Genomic DNA, 19,833 nt, shown 5'->3' with positions numbered 1-19,833 from the left:
TTTGAAGAGTTACAATCAGTATTTATACAAGTGCCTTTGAAGAAAAAGGTCCATTAGACCATCCTGTCTCCCTTAGTTCTCTAATCTCATCCACAGCCATCCTGCTTGTCCCCTGCATGCTACACTAAGTTTGAACGTGCTATCTCCTGTCTCACAGCATTTGCATAAGTTCTTCCACTCCTAGAGAATGCTCTCAGCTGCTCACTGCCAGACCAGTTTCTACTCAGCTGAGAGCTCATGGACTCTTTAGACTAGGTAGGTCATGGTGTGATGGCATGTTCCATGAGCATCTTGACCTACACAGCTCTATTGTGACGGCATGCACTCATATTTCCCCCACACTTTGACATGTGCAGAGCGCCATCTGTTTTGGGTTTTGACAACCTATGATATGAACAATGACATCATTACTTTATTTAGTATTTCTTTTCTAAAACAATTATTTTTGTGTACACGTGTTCGAGCACTCACAATTTGTGTGCGTGCTTCTGCCACAGCACGTGGAGGAGCAGAGTCAACTTGGTTGACCCAGATGTCCCCCCACAGACTGAATGAAGGCTCCTAGACCTCCCAGCCATCTCCTTTACCCACTGAACTATCTCACAGTCCATTGCTTAGTACTTTTTATTTGGCAAGATACTTGTTTCTGACCTAGTTAATTTTCCACTGGGACATGATATTATCATATATTATTAATTTATGAGCATTCTTTACATAATAAGTATTTATTACCATTTTCTAGGATATATAAATACCTTCTATACATTTGTCTTAAGTCACTGACATTTCCCCCACTGTTATTTCATCATGTTTGTCACAGCTTTTCAAAAATTGGTGACAAAAACCTAAATCTAGATACAAAACTAGGAACACATTCAGATACCTCTTTTGAAAGCACATTTTAGTATTTTTAAAACCGAGTTTAAAAATACAAAAACAATGCAATTTAAACACTTTTGAAAACTAAGAGTGCAGCACTACACATAGCTCCCTTTATCTGTGAAATGGTGGATTCCAGTTAAAAACTAGCAGCGTCAGAGCAGAGTGAAAGAGAATGTAAGAGGACTTTTTCTCATGTTTCAAAACCTAAAAGATTGGATGAATGCTAATGAGTGAAGGCAAAAGCAGGAAGTATGACTGATGGAAACGTCGAGACTAAGAAGAGCTAACCCTCGTTCCCTCTCTTCTGTCTTTCAACTCCAAGTGAGATGACTACACCGAGTTTGTTGAGGAGGAAAGGCTTGATAGGAATGGTGGGTGGGGTGCTAGAGATGTGGCCCAGTCCTTCTGAAAAGATCCTGTATCTTCTCCCTGGGCTGTAAGTTGTAAAATTTCCCAAATAGGCAGCTGGGAGCCATGCCTCACTCCTTCATGAGTAATAGCAATGGTTGATGCAAACCCTGAAGGACAGAAGATGGCTCACTGCATCTGAGAGTGCCTTTCATTGATGACTGTTAGGATCCGAGAGGAGTCCCATAAAAGACCACCAGTCACATATGCAATCAACAAGAGTGTTTATCAAAATTTCCAACATCTTGGGGTGGCAAAAGGTGACACCCAGAAAAGCTCACAGACTTTTTTTTTTAAGCAGGGTTAGGGAATTCCAGGGAGAATGGGTTAGTCTGGGGCTGATTGGTGGAGGAAAGATTAGTCTGGGGACTGATTGGTGGGAGGCTGTACTGGTTAGGGACCTTTCAGCTGCAGGGTAGGAAAAGCTATCTTTAGCTAGCAGAAGGCTGTGGGGGGCCTGCTGAGCTAGCAGAAGGTGTGGGGCACCTGCTGAGCTATCAGAAGGCTGTGGGGCACCTGCTGAGCTAGCAGAAGGTCTGTGGAGCGACCTGCTGAGCTAGCAGAAGGCTGTGGGGCACCTGCTGAGCTATCAGAAGGCTGTGGGGGCCTGCTGAGTTAGCAGAAGGCTGTGGGGGGCCTGCTGAGCTATCAGAAGGCTGTGGGGGCCTGCTGAGCTTAGGGCTGTGGGGGCCTGCTGAGCTAGCAGAAGGCTGTGGGGGGCCTGCTGAGCTATCAGAAGGCTGTGGGGCACCTGCTGAGCTAGCAGAAGGCTGTGGGGGGCCTGCTGAGCTAGCAGAAGGCTGTGGGGTGCCTGCTGATTAGTTGCTCCTGAGTTGCAGTCTTCCCAAGAACTGCTTGCTCAGTTCCAGCCAGTTCTAGTAAAGGGAGACTAAGGCCTGGTCCGTGTCAGGGCTATTAGAAACCTGTTATGGCTCTGGTCTAGCTCCCTGGACCTCTTAATGATGACTCCATAGCAGGTTGGAAAAGTGGTGTGGAATATACAGGGAAATCTGCACATATGAAGGTATCTAGAAGATATGAACATGGGGACAGCTTCCATGAACTTATGGCAGTTGGTTTGTGGACATGATCAATACTATCATGAATAGGAAGCCATCATTTCTCTTTTTAGGGTCACAGTGTGAGTTGCACAGCTCCAGTCCTTCTCACTTGTTTTCTTATCAGTATAGGCAAGGAGTCTTCATTTCGTATTGCCCAGCTACATTGTATTCCTGCCGCTGATGTATCCATCATCCCTTCAGGCTGCTCAGGAATATCCAGAGGTGAAACCGAAAAGCCCTTCAGGATGCTCTTGCACTTTTAGCATTGAGATCTCAGAAGAGTAGAACACAGCGGATGCTGAAACATAAAATATTTGATCATGAAATGCCCGGGAAGCACTGCCTTTGGCACAGAGATGTGTGTGGCACCCTAAGGATGCTCAATGCCCAACCATTCCCATCTTGATTTTATTTCTGCTCTAATTCATCTAAGTGACAATTGGCATCTGAGTGGGGTCTGGAATCCAATGTCCTACAGAGAAGGAAGGCATCCTCTTCAAGTACAGTTCTCCATGGCTGCACAACCACAGAAGATCCCAGGATCGCAGGTGCAGCTTCGTATCAACATCCTGCTGCTATAACATCTTGCCTAACATCTGGACCAGAAAGAAAAAGATGACTTTCTCTGGTTCCTTTCTTCTTGCACTATGTCCACTGTCTGGCAGATGCCTTCCCCCATACAAAATAATCATTTAAAAATTTCAGATGAGTTTTCCTGGAGCTTTGTTCTTGTCTTAAATGGGTTGACATTCCCGGTGAAATTTGACCAGGAAAAAAATAGGGCAAAAATGTGAAGGTTTTCATATAAAAATCATTAAGCAAATGTGCAGGCAGAGTTGGGGAAAGAACACGAACTGAAGACTTGCTTCAAAGGGAAAGGGAAAAGCCCATGCATCAAAGTTTATTTCTTGCTCTACACTGAACCTGCCACACTTGCAGCAGTCCTGGAAGGCAATTGCAGGGCAAATTGAAACATTTGCTCCAGAAGGGAGAAAGGAGGCTCTTGAAAGTCTGGAGATAAACAAGCTTCATCAGTCTGGGAGAGCTGAAGCTTGCAAGACATATAGCCACTCTCCAGAGCCATAGAAGTGGTAAACTGCTCAGGAGGAGATTCTGAGCAGCCCAGCTGCAGAGAGGTCCCTGGGATCTGTTGAGCTGCCTGTGAGTCATGCAGAGGGCTCCAAGGATGCAGCCTTCCTGAATCATCACCCATGGGAGAGGGGGGCTTTTCTGTGATGAAGTTGCTTTAGAATCATCCCTGTTCCTGTGAATATCCCTTCATGCCTGTTAGTGACCCCAATAAAAACTCAGCGGTTATCCAAGTTGGCCTCTGGTGCAATCATTACTTTTGCCTACTGTCCGTTCCCTTTCTGGGGTAAGTAGATGTGTGTGTGTGTGTGTGTGTGTGTGTGTGTGTGTGTGTGTGTGTAATATAAGTTCCCAGGAAATTGCTCACACAGCAACAGTCTGCTATCAACTTTTGAGCATTTAAAGAACATGTCAACAACAAATTAGTCCTGGGGGAGTAAACGCTGCAGTCCTACAGTTGTGCTACTACGTGGTAGACCATCATTCAGAAAAGATGGACAAGGTGTTGGTATTCAGGCATTTACACCAGCCTGCCCTCGGGCACCTAGCAGGACTCAGCAGCAGTGCCAAGATGTGACACTGACTGCTGCAGCCACCCACCTGTGAGTACTCACCCACAGAGTAGAGCACTCTCTCTGTGTGCATACACTATTATCCCGTTATAAAAAGCAAGCCCCTTTCACCCCCCCTCTTCCTTCTGCTCTCGCCCAGAGGCTGCCTCTGCACCCGTACCCCCGTTTCGGCCCCCACCCTGCCAGTAAACCTCCCATGTGGGCTCTGTTGTAGCTCTGTTGCATGGTCTGGCTTTGTGGTGCCCCTTGGCTCCAACGCGCCAAGGTTTACCTTCCACTGTTAAACTATTACACAAGGATTTGTGCCCTTGGCGGGAGTCTCAACATGTTTCTTAGACTTTTTGCAAGGTTGCTGACACCAGAAATTCATTTGTTTTAGATAATTTCTCTAATCAGACAAATAAACACTATTGACCGATGTGGAAACTACAGTTCTTTGTGTTATGTTGAATTCACTATCCTTCTGAAATTGATGGAGTAGGCTTTTCCCAAAGAGAGACTGCAGGTAAAGCCTTTTCTTAACTTGATGACATTAGGAAATATGGAGATGTGTATAAAAGATACCAAAGGTCCCAAAAGTGCCCCCTTTAAACAAAACGGCTTAAAATAGCTAAGTAGTCATCTCCTCCATGAGTTATCAGAATATAGGGGATCACCAAAAACTCACGTTTTTCCTGCATGATACAGTTCCAAGGCTTTGTGGAGTTGGTTAAAAGGCAGCTGATGAGTCACTAGTGGATCTATATTAATCTTATCTTGGAGATAATCAGTTACTATTTGGGGAATACAGTCTCTGGTTTTATAATCTGCAAAACAAAATGGCTTTTAATAACATGACCCGAGACCAACCAGGCTGGTGAGATGCCTCAGCCGATGAAGGCTCCTGATGTAGAGACCTGACAACCTGCATTAGATCTCCGGGACCCGCAAGGTAAGGCACCGGTTCTGGCAAGCCAGCCTCTGGGCTCCGCCTGTGTGCCCTGGTGCGCGCGTGCGAGCACACACACGCATCCAAACACACAAACAATAATAAAGTAAGTGTAGTAAAAATAAGAAGTATTAGTTAATCAAAAGAGTTAAAAAAATCAAGCAGGTAATGAGAGACGAGTAAGATACTCTCTGAAAATTTATCATTGAAAATGAAGGAGAAATCATTTGTACCCGAGAAGCCACTGACAGCTGCTGTTAAGTGTGGCTTCTATAGACAGTTCTGTTACCTAGTCATCCTTTAAATGAAATCTGGATCAATATTCATATTACTGAGTTAAAAGATAATTTTTTCACCTCACCAACCCATATTCTGGGATTTTCTCTCACATGCCGGGGAATCGTCTCTATACACAGAGGTGGTGTGGAAACTGTATCTGTCCACCAGCATGGAGAGGGTACAGGAGCCCTCTTGGCTCATGTGCGTGGAGGTGGCGTGGGCACTCACCACTGGATGAGTGGATAGAAATAGGAGGATTAGCCGGGCGGTGGTGGCGCACGCCTTTAATCCCAGCACTTGGGAGCAGAGCAGGCGGATCTGTGAGTCAGGCCAGCTGGACTACAAGTGAGTTCCAGGAAAAGGCGCAAAGCTACACAGAGAAACCCTGTCTCGAAAAACCAAAAAAAAAAAAAGAAATAGGAGGATTAATTTTTAAATCAGCTAATCAATATTGCTCAGAAATCAGGGTTTTTTTTTCTGGGAAGAGAGAAACAGGTGCTCAAAAATACCAGTTTAGTGCACACAATGACCTTTAAGACACGAAAGGGCATTGCTGTTAAAGTAGCACAATAAACTGTGAAGTGAAGCCATCAGTGCCGAACCAAAGCTGATTAAGTGATTCTAATTGCTGCAAGAATGAATATTTTTCCTCGGAGGAAAATTATAATCCTCAATGGCTCCATTATTTTATTTAGCTAATTAAAATTAACTTGGTGGTTTGGGGAGAAGGCTTGGTGGGTAAAGTACTTTCCATGAGTTCAGGTTCCCCAGCACCCAGGGTAAACAGTCAGGTATGGCAGTTATGCACATGTAGTCTTAGCTCTAGGAAAGTGGAGACAGGAGGATACCTGGAACTCACTGGCCAGCTAGTTTAGTCCAACTGGTGTGCTCCAGGTGTAGGGAGGAACTCTGTGTCAAAAAATGAGCAGGGTAGAGGAAGCACCTGATGTCAAACTCCGGCTTTCATGTGCACACTCATATACTCATGCTTGCACACCCACACACATGCATGTACACATGTACACACACATGAATATATCCACACGCCTACATGATACTACACCCTCCCCCAGATTTAAAAAAAAGCAATTTGAAGAATGTTACTCTCATTTCTGGAGGAGCCTTTGGACACATTTACTCTAGATATCTGGTCCCCTAAGAGGAAGACCTAAGTGATTATAGCTTTCTACTCATCCACCTACCTCCCAAACACACGCCCTTCAGGGTTTTTCCGGACAAAATCTTGGCCGCCTCAAGGCATAGCTGTGCGTCTACCGGGGCCAGCCCAACGATCAGACAGACACCATAGCTGTTGTTGCAGGAGTTCCAGGCAGCGACCTGAGAACGACAGCGACAGCCACAGGCACACCCATGCATTAATACCAGCTACCCCACGGCGGAAGAATCCTGCATACCCTGAGATGTCATCTGCTCGTGGGTAGATGCAATTTCAAATTCAGCTTTGACACTGGGGGGGGGGGGGTCATGGGCATCTATCTCCTCAGAGAGTCAGTTCAGTGTAGGAGTAAAAAGTGCAGACTCTGCAACCTGTGTGACTCACGCAAGCACTTTAACTGCCTTGTTGGCTCCGTGTCCTCGTAGGGTTGTTCTAAGTATTGACTGACTGATTTATCATCCTGAAAACCCGCTCCCTGATCACCACGCAGGCAGACAAGAACAAACGGTATGTTTGATAAAACTCTTCACTGCCGTAAAGGCCGCACACTGTGTCTGTCTAACTTCACTGGCTCTGCTTCACTGCTCAGTTGATTTCTCCCAAACAGAACAGAGTGTAATAAATACAGATGTAACGGGAAGTTTCATTTAAAAAACCGCATTTTCCAGTGATTCATGGGCACACATTTTTCTCATCTATTTTGTCTTAACTCTGTTCCCTTTCCTTTCCCCTCAAATTTGACCTTATTTGCCTCTTTTCTGTTACCTACATCCCTACACTAATATCCTTCAGCCTTCGGCCAAGGAATTAGACACACATTTCAATGTAATGAGTATATACATCCTCTTCTCTAAACTGTATGACCCAGGAGGATGCCAGCTAGGTCATTAGTTCCTGTAGCCATAGAACTTGACACACGAGGTCTAGTTCTGTTAGAGAACACAGATAAATATATGTGAATCTGATAATTTTCTTATTTAGGTGTAAACAATTAGAGTTGAGAAAAGTAAATTACTGATCTCATGGTTCTTTGCATATCTCAATTTCGTGTACCATAACTTTATATCTCTTCATGCATATTGCCTTTGTTCAGAAAATACAGCTGTAGAGTGAATTTATATTCCATTTTTCATTAGGGGCACACAGGCCAAAAACCATATTTCCAGAAGTGCTCATGATTATGCATTTGAGGCTTCCCCCCCTCACTGTGCCCAGTAAACACACCATGGTCTCAACCTTTCCGATGGCCTCAAAGGCAAAGTCAGCACCCACACCAGTCATTTCCATCACCACCTCCTGGACGGGTTTCTCGAGCTTGTTAGGGTTGAGACAATCAGTGACGCCCAAGGCTCTTGCCGGGGGAAACTTCTGCTCATTGGTGTCAACCCCGATGATTCTAGAAGCACCAGAGGCTTTGCAGCCCATGACCACGGCTGAGCCGACCCCTCCGAGTCCAAACACCACACAGGTGGAGCCACGGGTGACCTGCAGATTCATACAGCATGCTTTTTATTAATTTTCAAAGCTGGACACAGGCAGTTAAGAAAATAAACCAGCGAGTTAAAAAAGACTAGTGAGCTTTTTGAAACTATGTATACAACACTTTGATCACTGGAACTAGTTTTGATATCCCTCCCCATCACGATATACGGATAACACACAAATGTAAGTGAGATGCAGTCACACCACGGAATTAGACCACGGTGGGTAGAAAGAAGTTTGTTGGGGGACAAACTGCTGACTGGGCGGGAGAGTTAAGAACAATGGCTTGCTGGGAAAAATGAGTTTGAGTTTCACCCATCAAGTAAGCGTGGGAGGTGGGTGGGGGCCAGGAAAGCTGGGAGTTAGCCTGGAGACTTTTGAACTGATACAGATTAATCAGGAACTAGATACACTTTGCTGTTGGGGGTGGGGTAGTTGCTTTCCTGATGAACAGAAACCCACACTAAGAGGTTTCCAAGGGATACCAAGTTTAGGTTTCTGTTTACTGGATAAGAATCCTTGTGTTTACCCAGTAAGAATCCAGCCTGGGTTAGACCCAGGTCATCGTTTTTTAGGACACTGCCGTCAGCAATCCCATTTCGGGGCGCTTCGTGACCTAACAACAAATACCTTGCTCACCTTGGCTGAGTTAACAGCAGCCCCATAGCCTGTAGGAACGCCACAGCTTATGAGACAGACTTTATCCATAGGAGCAGCAGCATCAATTTTTACCACTGCAATCTCGGGCACAACAGTGTACTCAGTGAACGTGCTTGTGCGGAAGGAATGATAAATCTTCTGTCCTCGGCAGGAAAATCTACAGGTCCCGTCCAGCATCACCCCGGAACATGGAAGAACACTGTCCCACAGTGATGTAGACAGACACCCATGTACAGGCACAGGCATAGGAGTTGAAAAGAGATGTGGTCACCATTAGGCACATACAATGTGAGCAATTGGATTAAAGGGCAAGGATCAAATCTACTCACTCTTGCTTGTCACAGAAGTTTCCTTGGGAGTGCAAGCAGGCATCACATTCTCTACACTGTGGAATAATGAGTGTGAGAACTTTGTCTCCTGTAAGGGAGGGGGAGACAAATCAATAAATCTGAAATATTCATGGAATAAAAAAAATGATAGAATCTTACTGACTCTCTTAAAACAGGCCATGGACAGCTGATAGCAGCTAGTGTAACACTCCAGTTACAGCACATGACTTTTTACCTGGTTTCAGATCGTTACTCTTTTGATAAAGATGGGGAGATATTGCCTGCATGGTAGAGAGTTGTAGGGCTGCCTTTCCTGACTCGGAAAATAGAGCAATAGAACCAAGAAGGAATCTTAAAGTCATCTAGTGTAATTCTTTTGTTTTCCATTTAAAAAATGTAATCCCTTGCTGGGCAGTGGTAGCACACACTTTTAATCCCAGCAGAGGCAGCCTGTGAGTTTGAGGCCAGCCTGGTCTACAGAACTAGTTCTAGGACAGCCAAGGCTACACACAAAGAAATCCTGTCTCGAAAAATAAACAAGCAAATGAAAACAAAACTGTAATCCCTTGCTGGTTATAGCGAGTTTGTGGTAGCCCAGCAATGTCAGCGCTCTCTTGGGAGTTTGAGAGGCCCACTCCTCCCACACCCACTCCCACCCCACTCCCACCCCCACTCCCACACCGGCACTGGTCCCACAAGCCTCTGGCATTGGTTTGCTGTTGATGGATTCTACGCTGTGTCAACCTCAGAGGAAAAAAAGTTCTTTCTCTTCCACTTTCTTTGTGGAAGAATTATTGGAAAGAGTTCTGGAGAGGATCTTAATGATGTTCGGTCTCGGATCAGCTCATGCCCTGGGGTTAGAGCAACAGACAGAGAGGGACTTGGGAGAAGGTTGACCTATGCAGGAGTCACAGACTCGGGCAGACTCTGCCAGTGTCTACAGTGCTGTCTTTGTGTTGGCCCTTACAAATGTTGATTGTATAGGAAAATTCCTTAAGATGGCATTTAAAATCTCTTTAAGTTTAGATAAAGCATGTTTTACCTTTACTGACTCTAAAATTTTCTAGATACTAGATCTCAAATCCAGAGAAGTTCTAACTATTCTTTTCCTGCAAATGCTCATTATCGTCTCCCACAAAATCCCCAGTAGAATCTTTCTGGCTAAAGAGGAGCTAGCCTGTAAACTCTTATTTATACTGCATTCTGGGAGATGCATCGTCAGCTCTTTACTTCTGTGTCTCTTCCTTGATCCACAGTAGGCATCTCACAATTGCTGTACACTTTGTGAATGCACTAATGATGGCCATGAATGGCCTTACTATGTACTTCCCTAAGTCTCTTTATGCAGCTGTCCCTAACTATGGGGTTTCTGAATTAACATCATCTAGGAGTGATTGCTCATTCACTGTGATCGTTTTTAGGCATGCTAAGAATAACCATGTCAAGATCCTTTCGGATGCAACTGGGGAAGATTCATTGAAATGTAACTATCATTCTGCCATGTAACTTTCAAGCAGTACATTCTAGTTGATTAAAACATCCATTCATTTGTCAAACACTCCAACTTTGGAATGGGCATCATTCTAAAACATTCTTGGGATCACAACATCAGCAGTTCTTAAGCCTAAGGCCCTTTCGACAAGATCAGAGGTTCTCTGCTCTTATATCAACCTTTATCTGGCTGGCTCAGGAACTGGTTCTCCACACCCTGCATTTGTCAGAAAAGAAGTGACAGTGATCTTTGGATTACTGGCTTCATTTGATAACATGACAAGTCCTTAACTAGAAGAATCTAGAGGCAAACCCAACTTGTTTTTCTGCTGAATATGCTAACAGTGCAGAGTATCTCCTCTTCAGATCAGGAGTTCCTGGCATGCTGCTCCCAATAAATTTTGTTTCCCATTTTCTACCTTGTTTCACGGAGCTAACTCCATCGCCAACACTCTCCACAATTCCTGCTCCTTCATGACCCGGAATTAAAGGAAATTTCACTGAGAGTTCCCCTTTCAGCACGTGGTCATCAGAACCGCAGATCCCCGAAGATAACATCTGCATAGAAATTAAGTGACCAAAAGACAACTGGTTTATGATTTTTTTCTCCCTCTTTTGAGACTGAGTGTTCAGTTTTGTTTTGTTTGTTATGAATTATCTCACTTGATCTCTAAAAAAAACACTCATGTGTTAGAACAAACACCTACCTGTAAAAGAGAGATCCCATTGAAAAGGCCAGACCCTGCTGCTGGAGGACACCCTGCTGAGCCTCTGTGTGGTTCTTGCTGTTACAGAGGTAGAGGTGGTCTGTGCTGCGACTTGACAGCTCTGTGTAGAGAACACGGTCCTTCCATGTCTCTGTGATGTTCGCCATGTTGAACCAAATCATGTGCTTATCACCCCAAAACTTATACAAGTCAGATTTTCCCTTTGTTTTTCTGGGGATTGGCGCCGAGCCTTCTTGGGGGGGGGCACTTGCTTGGGGAGTACACTGCCCTCTATGAGGCCTCTCGGGGCTCCTTACCATCCATCCCTCTTAGGGGTTTCTCTCGTCTCTTCCTAGCTCTCTCATTTTCACTTTTGACAAAGTTTCTCTTCAGTCTTTAAAGAGAAGCCTCTCCTCTTTAAGTCTCTGTGGGCGGCCAGCTCCCACTTTTTCTCCAGGGTACTCTTGAGGAGAGTGGGATAAGAAATATTTGGTAGAAAGAGAGTGTGGAGAAGAGACAGACAGAAACACAGCATAGCTTTGGCGGGGGGGGGGGGGGGGGGGGGGCTGGATCAATATCCGTCGGCCCTCTCTGTCTCTTCTAATATTGTTGTTGTTTTTTATAATAATGCCAAGGGGCAGGGCAAAAGACCTCCCCCTAGCACGGCCAAGTGCAGACCCTTCCAATCACCTGGTCAAGCCATCCCTTGCTGGGTAAAGCAAGCTCACATCTCACTAGGAAACCTCTGTGGGCCTCCACAAGTCTCCATCATGTTTCCATCTCCATACATTGCATTGTTTTTATCTAACACCCCCCCCAACCCGCCCCACCCCTAACCTTCAGGCCTGATCATGGCCCTTTCTCCCAGGAAGCTGCATCTCTAGACTGCCCCCTGCTGTTTTATTATTGCTTCCTTCATTGCGTTTGACAAGAAGAACACAGAAGGTCTCCCTACCAAGTTAGGTATGGGGAAGGGAAGCCCAGAGACTTAGAACTACTTATCCAATATCACATAGCCTCATGTTCAGACCGCATAAAAACTTTTTCTTTTTAAATCTAGTCTGCATGACCTATGCAACAAAGAATTTAGAAACAAAATGGTTTTGTATTCATTTTTTGGAAATATTAATAATGGCATCACTATCAAGAAACACAAACTTTTAGGTCCAATATTGTGAAGTTCAATGCTTTGGGTAAATCAATTTTCAAAATTTTAAACCTGTACATTAAAATTTTTCTTTAAGGCTGGGCATGGTGGCACATATATCTGTGGAATAATCCTCTTGTACACTGTAAAGATTTGTTACTCGAATTGGTTTAATAAAATGCTGACTGGCCAGTAGCTGGTCAGGAAGTAAAGGTGGGATGACCAAACTAAGGATGATGGGAAGGAGAAGGACAGAGAGAGGAGTTGCCAGCCAGATGCAGAGGGAACAGGAGATGAACATGCTGTGCTAATAAAGGTGCTGTCACATGGCAGACAGTAAATAAGGAATATGGGTGAAGTGTAAGAGCTAGTTAGTAATAAGCCTGAGCTACCAGCAGAGCATTTATAATTCATATTTAGCTTCTGAGTCGGTTATTTGGGACTGGGTGGTTGGGACAGGAAATATCCAATTACAATACATCTGTAATCTCAGCACTTGGGAGACAGAGGCAGGTAGAGCTCTGTGAAGTAGAGGTCAGCTTGGTCTATATAATGAGTTCTAAGATAGCCAGAATATCTTTAGCATTTGGGAGGCAAAAGCAGGCAGATCTCTATGAGCTCAAGGCCAGCCTAGTCTACATAGAGAGTTCTAGGCCAGACAGGGCTACATAGTAGAGAGAGAGAGAGAGAGAGAGAGAGAGAGAGAGAGACAGAGACAGAGACAGAGACAGAGACAGAGAGACAGAGAGGAGATAATATTGCAAAATAAGGTTAAGCTAAATAAACTAATATTGCAAGACTTAACTGTTATTGGAAAGTTTGAAAACTTCTTAGATAATTACTTAAGATTTCTTGCCTGTGGATGGCCCAACCTGTCTACATTAGACCTTCCAAATGAAACATCACATACACAAGAGCCTTTGTATTCTGGATCCTAGAAGAACACGGAAAGGCTGTAGATGTGTTTCCATCATCTGTGGCAGAAGAGGTGGCTAGGATACCAGAAAGGGGCGTGTCTGAATGCAGCAGGTGGGTGAAAAAGTGTGCCAGAGAAATACCTATGTTTTGGGTACTCACTGTGTTAAAATGGCTTCAAGATGCTACCAAAGGCTAGATATGCTTTATATAAAAGCATATATTCTCTCTCTCTCTCTCTCTCTCTCTCTCTCTCTCTCTCTCTCTCTCTCTCACACACACACACACACACACACACACACACACACACACGTCCCTACTAGTTTGTTATGTATAGCAAAATAGAATATGTGATTGTCTGTGGCCATGGTTCACAGAATAAGCTAGGAGGGCCGGGACTCACCCACCCCAGTGGGCAAAGTCTCTTAGATTTTATCAAAGGTCAATGTGATAATGCTTCTTCCTTGCCTCTGCAGTCTCCAGCTGGGTGGGGCAGTCTGCACGTCTGACCTAGGTTACCGTCTGTACGGGTAGGGAGCACAGCAGGCTGAGAGCAGTGACCAATCAGCTAGGAAACATTGCAGAAGGTGGCCCAGCACAAAACCATCAGTGACAGCGCTCTGGGTAAGGGAGAAGGAAGGGAACAACATTGTTTCCAACGAGTATTCGGCCACAGCAATGGTTGAGCTCGTCCTCTGCCACACTTCGGTCACTTTCCATCCTGTTCTCAAACTCTCGGCACAGCATTGGACGCCATGTTGCTAACTTTCCGAGTGCGAGCTCCGTATTTTTCCGGTTTTCCGTCATTCCTCATCTGTCCTTTTCTAATTCTCCTTTTGCCACCCACATTTTTTATTTTATATTTTTAGACTTATAAAATCTTCACTTTGTAGTTTTAGTTATGTGTATGCATGTGTATCTGTGTGGGGATACGCACATGTGAACGCAGCTGCCTGCGAAGGCCGAAAGACACAGTGGAGTCCCCTGGAACTGGAGCTACAAGCGGCGATGAGCCACTAAACTTGGGTGCTGGGGACAGACCTCAGGTCCTCGGGGTGAGCAGTGAGTGCTCACTCAGCCTTCTTGCCGGCCTCTTCTTTGACGCCCCCCACTCCTGGCATCTTGCCAGCTCTTATATTTTTTTCTGTTCCTCTTGTACACCCCCCCCCCATCTCAAATCTTCTCCTACTTTGGTTAGCTGTTATGGGCTAGATCTGTGTAGCTTTTTGTAGTTGTTGTACTCAGTGGATCTAGTGTTGAATTTCCCAGGTAAACTTAAACAGGTGAATTCAATGTATATTACAATGTGGATAAACATATTGGCCTGGTGGCCCAAGTGGTTAGGGCCCGGCTGCAGGCACTCGGGGAAGTGCCGGGACTTCTAGGCAGGGAGGCCTACCTGGGGGCCGTGGGGTCACTGGGAGAGTGCTGTGAAGAAAACTGTTCCTTTGCTCTCTGGCTGTGACATGCGTGGTCGCTCAGTTGAGCTCTTCTGCAGTGAGGTGTTTCTCACCACAGGTTAGAAATGATGGGGATTAGGAGATCCTGAGCCAAATGCTCTCACACTGCAACCCGGAATGAACTCTTTCTCTTTCTAAGTTTATTATCTTGGGTATCTAGCCATGGTGACAGAATACCAATACCACAGGCTGTTTTTTGAAGTGCAGTATTATTTTCTTTTGTCTTCAAAAGGAATGGCTGGCTGACTTAAACTTACCCTAATGCGAACTTCTCCAGGTTTGGGTGGCTCAACTTGCACTTCTTCAATTGAAAGAGGAGACTTTTCTGCCCAGGCAATGGCTGCTCGGCATGTGATTGTCTAACAGGCACAAAATAAAATGGCATTTACCAATAAGCTTTCTTTTTTATATCATACTTGCTATTATTTGTAAAAGTACAAATCATAGGGAAAAAGCAAAAAATAAATAAATACAACCAAGTCATCTGTATTCCAAGCATAAACTACCAAGAATTTAGTAAATTTTCTTGCAATCTTTCAAAAATACTTTTTACTTACAAAATCTCAATAGTTTTAAAATAGTTAAGATTATTCCATATGAGGAACTTTGCCTTCTTTTTCCTTCTCTCTTCTTCTTGTTCTTCCTCTTCCTCTCTTCTTCTTCCTAAACCAGTCACTAGTTATTGAACCATTACTGCTGACATGTTTATAAGCGTTTCTCTTGACTTTGAAGAACTTCATAGTCACATTGGAAACGGCCACTTTATTTGGGTATATCCTAATTTTCTTAATAATTACCTAGCTATAGGAGTGTTCCCATTGCTTTTCCTCTTACAAAGGGTATTATGATGAACACATTTGTTCATAATTTTTCTTGGTTGGTTTGTTACCTTAAGTGAAACTTTCTTGGGGAGGATAGAGTCATTGTTAGGGTTAAGCTGTTTTCCAAATCTCTTTACAGAAAGATTTAATCACTTGGCTCACTCCCCAGAATAATAAATTGTCTTTGCTATCATTTATTCCATTTTACTTAGCATTGACTGCATCATTAAACAAGACATTGCCCAGGCAGGAACAGCCCACTACCTTCATGGGTATGTTTTCAGTGTAGCAGTGTGGGCATTCGCCATGATTATGGGAGCTGTAGAAGACTTGCTCATGTATTTACACACCTATCCGCATCTTGTGCCTTTTGCTAAATGCAAATGAGTTCTTTAAACATCAAAAGAGTAACTTGCCGTCTGTCAGCTGTCTCACAAGTTTTTCCTCTGCTATTTTTATATCAATTTTATATGAAATGATTCATGTGTTTTGTGATGTTTGTTTATAAAAGTCTTTTCCTTTGTAACTTATTTCATTTCCATAGTCTGAAAATCTTCCATATAGAAATAAATGTTTCTTATCCTCTCTTTGAAATTTTTTTCAGTTTGATTTTTAAACACTTCACTCGTATTTATTTGAAGATTGTTTCTTTGTATAATGCAAAGCTACAGTCTAAATGAGCTGCCCCAGGGCAGCCTGGATATGTTTGTTTCAGCCTTTTCTACTTACATTAGCACTCTCGCTACACAACCAAATTCTTGTTTTCCAGGCTTCTCTTTAGAGGCTGTTTCTGTTGCCTTGAGTATCTTTCTGTGGATTCTTGCAACAGCTCCTTCCTCAATGAGTGGACTGGCCTAACTTTCAGATTTAGTACCCCGTGATTCTAGTTTGTATAATTTCAAATGTGTTCCATTTATAGGTATGATTTCTGCATTGGTAATTGTAAGTAGAGTAAATCTGTTGTGTCTTCAAGAAATTCAGACTCCAGTAGAAGAGATAATATAGGTTTTTATCTTCCAAAGAGAAAGGCCATGGCTCCCAAGAACTTTCAACTACAGGGATAGACAATACTTCTGTCTGTGAACAACATAATTAGAATAATTTCACTCTCACTCAAAACTTTTGTCAAAAACAGCTCTTAGGGGAAAAAAGCAATATACAGATAACACAAAATACTAAGTGACACAGACGAATGTAAGGGGAAGAAGCAGAGGAGGCCCAGCTCCCGCCACTGCTAACGATGTAGAGCGAGTTCTTCTGTCGATGTTCTGTGCGTGCACTGTGTGTTCATCTGAGCAGACTGGGTCGCGGCTTGACATTCCCTGTAACACGATAGTAATTTTCCGGTGGTCTTTACTGACCACTTAAGGCTCACTGACCAATGCGTTGTAACTGCACCTTCCTACGACTCCACAGATGTGGTTTCCATGCACGATCTTTACCGTGACCCTGCTAACCTGCTTGTGAGAACACACAGGACTCTCACTGGGGTCATTTCCAGTCTGAGGTGCCCTGTAGCACAGCAAAGAGCATGTCAGTCTCATATGCTTTCAGATGAAATGGGAGGCAAATTTTAAAGCCTTTGCTACAGTATTAGCAAATTATCCCTCGCAAACTTGTCAGAAATTCATCCTCTAGGCAGTGGTGGGAGACTTTCCACATCTTGGGAAACTTTGAGTACTCCTGCCATTGAAATTTGTTAATCATCCGATCAGAGAACACAAAATCTAAATTTCTTGTAAACACACACTGCTCGTGGCAGTGAGGGTGACGTGGTGCATCACGAAGCGCCACACTCACCTTTCCTGCGGTGTCCATGGTGGCTTCTCTGGCGTCACCTGTGTCCTTTGGATCTCAGTAAGGTTTGATTGTGCATCTTGGCAACCTGGGCCAAGTATTTATAGGGTTCGTGAAACCGAAAGCTATTAAAAGTAATTACACTATCTACATGGAGATTGCCAGAAGGGCGACGGGTTGAAAATATGTCAAAGACTGGAAGGAAAACACCAGACCAGGGAAGGGTAAGGAGGGAAGAAACTGATAACCTACATGCTGACTGGGAGAGAAGCGCTTCAAGAGGAGGTGGGGCGAAAGGCTGAGGGGCGCCTGCAGAAAACCAGGGCGTGAAGAACAAGCCAGACAGCTTCTGCTAATTAGCCAACAGAGCTTCTGGAGGAAGCCATTATTATAGATGCTATTGCTAAATGGGCAATAAAAACAGGGCTAAGACTGGGTTGCCAGTAGTCAGAGGAATGGAAAAGCATAAGTGCTCACATAAATTACCATTTTAAAATCTGAGAAATGCATTGTGAAACCGAGAGATGCTAAAGATGAAGTAAGCATTATGGAAGACTCTCACCCAGGTAAGAGTAGGGCTGCGGGGGTAGAACTTACATAAGAGCAAGGGATGGGCGTGTAGTCAAAACAGGGGACTGAGTCAGTCAAGGTAAAGTGAAATAAAGAGGTCATGCTGATAATGGGGAGGAGGAAGATGTTGTTCAAAGTCCGTGTCTGGCCTGACCCGTGGGCTTCTGTTTTAGCTGAATGAGTGAGCGCAAGTCGGAAGATCAGAAAGTGATACCCTGACTGCTGGCGAGCTCTGGCTGCTGGCTCTATCTGCCTCTAATTCACATCTGTCCAGCACAAGTTAGGACCCACTGCAGTCATTTCTCCGAGATGGATCTAGGGTCTTTCATCCTCATGGTGCACAGCTGCTGTAAGGTGGCGGGGGTGGACCGGGGTCATTTGCTGGGAGCCGGGGTGAGATAGAGGTCTGCAGTCACAGGTCTCTAGGTATGGAGCTAGATCAATCTCTATATCCTGGTCATATGTTTATAAGTTTCATTTGAACAGCTTTGCATTTCCTAACAATTCAGAAAGACTCTCAGGTCATCTGGGGACCCGCCTTTTCCTCCTGGACCAGAACTGTGATTGGGGGAAAGAGACCTGGTTTACCTACCATGAAAGCTGACTGAGAGAATGCTCTTAGAAGACATTCTGACAACTGTACTTTAAGCAGGGAAGCATCACCTTTATATACTCAGAGACAGTGCAAGATGGGAGGGTTGGGAATGAGTGACTGACATCTATTTATTAAATGGCCTTGTGCTACAGTGTTTGCATTCTCATGTTTTCTGTATCCATGTTCCTACTCTGCCTCTGTTCAGCAAAGTTTCATGTGATGGGCAGCAGCCTTGTAAGAAAGCCCGTGAAGCAATGTTCAGATGTGAACTTTCCACCCTATAGACTTTTCTGACAGCACCTGGAAGGTTAAGAAAAAAAATTTTTTTTTTCAGATCCCTGTAAGTTGTAGTTAACAGATAGTTGTGAGCCACCATGTGGGTGCTGGAATAAAAAACCAGGTCCTCTGGGAAAGTAACTGGTCCTCTTAACCACCGAGCTGTCTCTCAAGCCCCACCTGGAAAACTTTTAGTCCTTTCTTTTTCTCTTTCTTCCTTCCTTCCTTCCTTCCTTCCTTCCTTCCTTCCTTCCTTCCTTCCTTTCTTTCTTTCTTTCTTTCTTTCTTTCTTTCTTTCTTTCTTTCTTTCTTTCTTTCTTTCTTTCTTTTCTACCACATTTCCTAAATTTAGACCCTGACTAGGCACAGGGTTTGGGATCCTAAGAGATGGTGCTAAGTGTGGTGATGCTCACAGTGAAACTCCCGGCAGCTCCCACCCACCCCACTCATTGTGCTCCCTATTTGACAGATGCCAGGGAGTCATGCCATTTCTGGGACTCAGTTTCTGGGTTAGTTAAGTTGTTCCCAGGTTATAAAAACCCAGCAGTAATAAGTTTATGGAAAAAACAAAATGTTTGGCTTACAGAAACCTTGGGAAGGAGTGAACACTTGAAGAAAAGGTCACAAGTGCACCTGGGAACTCAACCTGAAATCTGTTCACCTTCAGCATGACTTCCCCTCTCTGGTGTGAGGCAGTGAGGTAGACAAGCATGCAATGCCATCACTAACAGACCTCGGTTCAATCGTACCTTCACCTCCTACATACTGAGACCTAAGAACTACAGCCTCCAGATGCCTCCGGTTCCCTGTCAATAAAGGATGATTAGCTTCCCAGGTTTCCTCACAAGCACCATGCAGTCATAATACACAGATGCTAAGAACCCTGCTTTGTACATGGCAGGTCTCCATGTAAGTGTTCATTCTTGTTATCATTATCCTGTCTCTCAGAACATCTATCTCAGTTATGACTTGCTTTTGTCCTGCAGTAGGAAATACGGCCCTGAAGAAAACACTGGATTGTTAAATTTAACAACTTCAACCAGAGAGTTCTGATCTCTCTCCTCTTAAGCTCACGAATGCAAGGGAAGCCTCAAAGAATAGTCCTTATAGATTTTAACCATTCATATAGAGATAACTTCATGATTAGGTACTCTTAAAACAAACCACATGTTAATCCACTCACATTT

At 44.2% G+C, this 19,833-nt stretch overlaps 1 protein-coding gene across 1 annotated transcript; it reads right to left on the bottom strand.

Annotated features, from left to right (window-relative positions):
* Positions 1–1,974: 1,974 nt before the first annotated feature.
* On the bottom strand, positions 1,975–17,407 carry LOC114683593 (alcohol dehydrogenase 1-like). Its single transcript, XM_028857916.2, has 9 exons — positions 17,209–17,407; positions 14,845–14,946; positions 10,778–10,916; positions 8,868–8,955; positions 8,518–8,737; positions 7,621–7,881; positions 6,422–6,557; positions 4,680–4,818; positions 1,975–2,649 (listed from the first exon to the last, which is right to left on the bottom strand). The coding sequence occupies exons 1-9, from the start codon at positions 17,224–17,226 to the stop codon at positions 2,625–2,627; spliced, it is 1,128 nt and encodes a 375-aa protein (XP_028713749.1). The 5' UTR covers positions 17,227–17,407; the 3' UTR covers positions 1,975–2,624.
* Positions 17,408–19,833: the final 2,426 nt, after the last annotated feature.

The sequence above is a fragment of the Peromyscus leucopus genome, chromosome 6 (assembly GCF_004664715.2).
Source record: "Peromyscus leucopus breed LL Stock chromosome 6, UCI_PerLeu_2.1, whole genome shotgun sequence".
Classification (NCBI taxonomy): Eukaryota; Metazoa; Chordata; class Mammalia; order Rodentia; family Cricetidae; genus Peromyscus; species Peromyscus leucopus.
Note: the sequence above shows the minus strand (reverse complement) of the source record. Positions and strands in the feature narration are given on the sequence as shown.